The sequence below is a fragment of the Zalophus californianus genome, chromosome 10, assembly GCF_009762305.2.
Source record: "Zalophus californianus isolate mZalCal1 chromosome 10, mZalCal1.pri.v2, whole genome shotgun sequence".
Classification (NCBI taxonomy): Eukaryota; Metazoa; Chordata; class Mammalia; order Carnivora; family Otariidae; genus Zalophus; species Zalophus californianus.
Window position 1 is genome coordinate 69,385,317 of NC_045604.1, and position 3,342 is coordinate 69,388,658.

The 3,342-nt window shown below is 56.7% G+C and overlaps 1 protein-coding gene across 1 annotated transcript; it reads left to right on the top strand.

Annotated features, from left to right (window-relative positions):
• The first annotated feature begins 12 nt into the window (after positions 1-12).
• Positions 13-2,703, top strand: SNRNP25 (small nuclear ribonucleoprotein U11/U12 subunit 25). Its single transcript, XM_035722555.1, has 5 exons — positions 13-215; positions 1,035-1,125; positions 1,372-1,477; positions 1,963-2,037; positions 2,503-2,703. Exons 1-5 carry the CDS (start codon positions 174-176, stop codon positions 2,558-2,560), a joined length of 372 nt encoding a protein of 123 aa, XP_035578448.1. The 5' UTR covers positions 13-173; the 3' UTR covers positions 2,561-2,703.
• The last annotated feature ends 639 nt before the right edge of the window (positions 2,704-3,342 follow it).

Consider the following 3,342-nt stretch of genomic DNA (forward strand, 5'->3'; position numbering starts at 1 on the left):
GTCGGTGACGCGCGCGAGCCGGCGGTGCGGGCGGAGCGCGGGAGCGGAGAGGTGCTCTGGAGCCGGCCGAGGCGGAGGCGGCCGTGCGGCCCGAGGCGGCCGAGGACGATGAGGACGAAGAGGAGGCGCTGCCGCACTCCGAGGCGGTGGACGTGTTCCAGGAGGGTCTCGCCATGGTCGTGCAGGACCCGCTGCTCTGCGATCTACCGATCCAGGTGCGCGCGGGCGATGGGGGCCGCCGGGGCCGGGGTCGTTCCCCGCGGGGCCGTGCGCCGGGGCGCGGACGGACCTCGGGAGGCCCCGATGGGGAGCTGCGGCCCAGAGGCCTCAAGAAGGCGCCTCTGGGCTCCAGCGAAGGTCTTGCCTGGGGCTGGGGAGGGGGCGGGGGCGAGCGAGGCTCCCACCTGGCGCGCAGAATTTAAGGGGGCGCCCAAAAAAACACTCGTCGGGATACATGACCTTGTAATACACCGTTTTCAAAGCTCAGAGGGCGTGTGAAAAAGGCTCTGGCAAACGAGACAGCGAAACTTGGCGTGAAGACGAGATCAGTGTTGATGGCTTTTCATTTATCTATCTTCAGTATGGTTCGGCACAGTCCTGTCTTTAAATCTTTGCTAATTTGCCCCTCTTGGAGTTTTAAAGTTCACCTGTATTTCTTGTTAAGCTGGTTCAAAATGTTTATATTACTGTTTTTTCGGTGCCCTGGTAAATCTTGCACACCTGCCTCAACTCAAGCGTTGCCCTGGGCCTTGGACTGACAGTGTTCTTACTCCTACCCAGCCCCAGAACCCAGATCTGATCCTCATCCTCCTGTCTGTATACTTCTCTTTTGCCGAGCTTTTATCCACTTTGGACATTAAATACAAAATGTGGGTGGAACTGGGAAACCCTAACATATAAGCATGAAATCTGTTTCTTGTCCTTCATAAAACATGGTATTGCTTTTTGGACACTATCACCTCGTTTTCTTTGGTTGTTGTTTGGGATAGTAAAGAGAGCCAAGGTTCCCATCTCCACGCTTGGTCTTTTTGTAGGTGACTTTGGAAGAGGTCAACTCCCAAATAGCACTAGAATACGGCCAAGCAATGACAGTCCGAGTGTGCAAGATGGATGGAGAAATAATGCGTAAGTGTTCGCCTTCTCCCTTTGGACCTTGCGGTCGGAGCTTCCACACAGGCAAGATGCTGACACGGCTGCTCACGGGGAAACTCGGGGCCATGTCCCAGGGTCCTGGGCCAACCACAAGCCTGCTCCACCTGGACTTGAGTCTCCGTCCAAGAGAGTCTGGACAGAGCTTCTGGGTTCCTTTCGTGCCATCAGAGGCTGTGGCTGTGGATTCCCACCATGGCTGTTCTCCCATTTGTGTTGCAGCTGTGGTTGTGGTACAGAACGCCACAGTCCTGGATCTGAAGAAGGCCATTCAGAGATACGTGCAGCTCAGGCAGGAGCGTGAAGGGGGCATTCAGCACATCAGCTGGTAAGTGGAGCGGCAGGAAGGGCTGGTGGCGCATGAGCACCTGTTGCATGTGTGCCGCAAAGTACCGGTGAGTTCTGAGTTCCCTGTCCCAAGCCTTCAGGCGTGGTGGGTGCCTCCATGCCTGGGAGTCCTGCCTCAGTTGCTCTTTCATCTACATCACCCCACCCGGGCAGCTGGGTTTCTTAAACGGGGGGCATCTCGGGGCATTTCCAGCATCTGTAAGCGGTCTCCCTAGCTGTCAGTGGCCCCACCCCATCTTCACTAGGGTGCTCTCCTCACGCCTGTTGGGTCAGGCGTTCAGTTGTCTGTGTCTCGGTACTGCCGCCTATTTCGTAAGGTGTGTTTGGCCCCTAGCTACCCAACACAGCCCTTTTGAGCAGTGCCTCCTTAGAGCTGCCTCAGCCCATCTCACACACAGCCCCTGTGTCCCAGCTGCCCAGTGACCGTGCTTGTGGTTTACCTGAATCCTCGTCTGAATCTTGCAGGTCCTATGTGTGGAGGACCTATTACCTAATCTCTGCAGGAGAGAAGCTCACAGAGGACAGGAAGAAGCTTCGGGAGTAAGTTCAGGGCACATTCTGAGTTGCTGGGAGGCATCTGGTCTGTTGCCCTCTAGTTCCCCAAGCTCAGCCAGAGGGCTGGGGCCTCTTCCCAGGAAGGAGGAGTCTTAAATCAGTTACTGGGGAATCTGCAAGACCTGGGGAGTCCCTGGCTGGACTGATACCCTTCCTGCAAGGAGTTTCCTGGGGGCCCTCCCTACTGGAATGGGAGACCTGGGGGCAGTGTGACCATCGCTCTCCAGGGGCAGTGAAGGGCTTCCCGGAGCGAGAGGAAGGCAGTGTGTGCGGGTGAGAGGCTGCCCACTGGCACGATGGGGGTCTTGAGAGGGTGGCCGCTGCCACTTCCCCACCTTCCTGCACGCAGGGCTCTTCCTACCCCTTCCTTCTTGGTCCCTCCCAAGTCTCAGGTGAGGAGTCCAACCTACCTTCTGCAGATCACACACTCTAGCTCTCCTCCTTTTCCAGTTACGGTATCCGGAATCGGGATGAGGTGTCCTTCATCAAAAAGCTGAGGCAAAAATGAACCTCCAGACAAGGACAGCTCTGTGCTGGTGGCCTGTGCCCAGCTGGGACACAGCTGAGCCCTAGGTCCAAACAACCAAATCATGTGGCAAATGGGCCTGGCCCTGTGTACAAAATAAATCTACTTGTTTCTTAGTTTGAAAAGTCAGAAAACCACAGTTATCTGGGGCAGGAGGGACTGCTGCTGCCCAGTCACGGAGGGGAAGCAAGGGCAGAAATCGGTGCAGGTGAATCCAAAGGTCTAAGATGCTTCATTTGAGCCCCGTGCCCACACCATCAGCTGGCCATAAGACCCTTTTACTGTGGTTCCTACGGCAAGGGGAAATAAAAGCAGATGGCTGGCTTTCTGTGGGTGCTTGTGGGGAAACAAGGGCCTCGCATCCAACAGTGTATGGATGAGGTCTCCAGCCTCAGCTCACAGGGTTCACCGATAGCAACACCCTTCACCCTTTGGTTCCTGCAAAAGGAAGTAGCCTGTGGCTGAACTTGGAACTGCTGGCTACAGAGGGAGCGCTGGGGTCAGGGTGCTTCTCCGTGGGGGCGGGGGGACGAATGTGACAGCAAAGCCATGGGTTCTTCTATCCTTGTCAGCTGCCAGTCACCCTAAGGAAGGGGGGGGGACAAGGTACAGCCATCCACCTGGCTGAGGGGTTTTGCTGGGAGGTACACCTGACACTTAGTTCCCCGTTCTGGGGCACTGTAAGTGGGAGGGGAGGGTGGGGAAGAAGCCTGAAGGACCTCCCTCCACGGCCCTAGCCGGAAACCAGAGACAGGAGGCAGCTC

Bases quoted from the DNA above. Each gene is read 5' to 3' on its own strand.
- SNRNP25 (XM_035722555.1), top strand. From the start codon at position 174: ATGGTCGTGCAGGACCCGCTGCTCTGCGATCTACCGATCCAG. The intron at 216-1,034 runs GTGCGCGCGGGC...GTCTTTTTGTAG, and splicing joins TCTGCGATCTACCGATCCAG to GTGACTTTGGAAGAGGTCAA. The intron at 1,126-1,371 runs GTAAGTGTTCGC...TTTGTGTTGCAG, and splicing joins GATGGATGGAGAAATAATGC to CTGTGGTTGTGGTACAGAAC.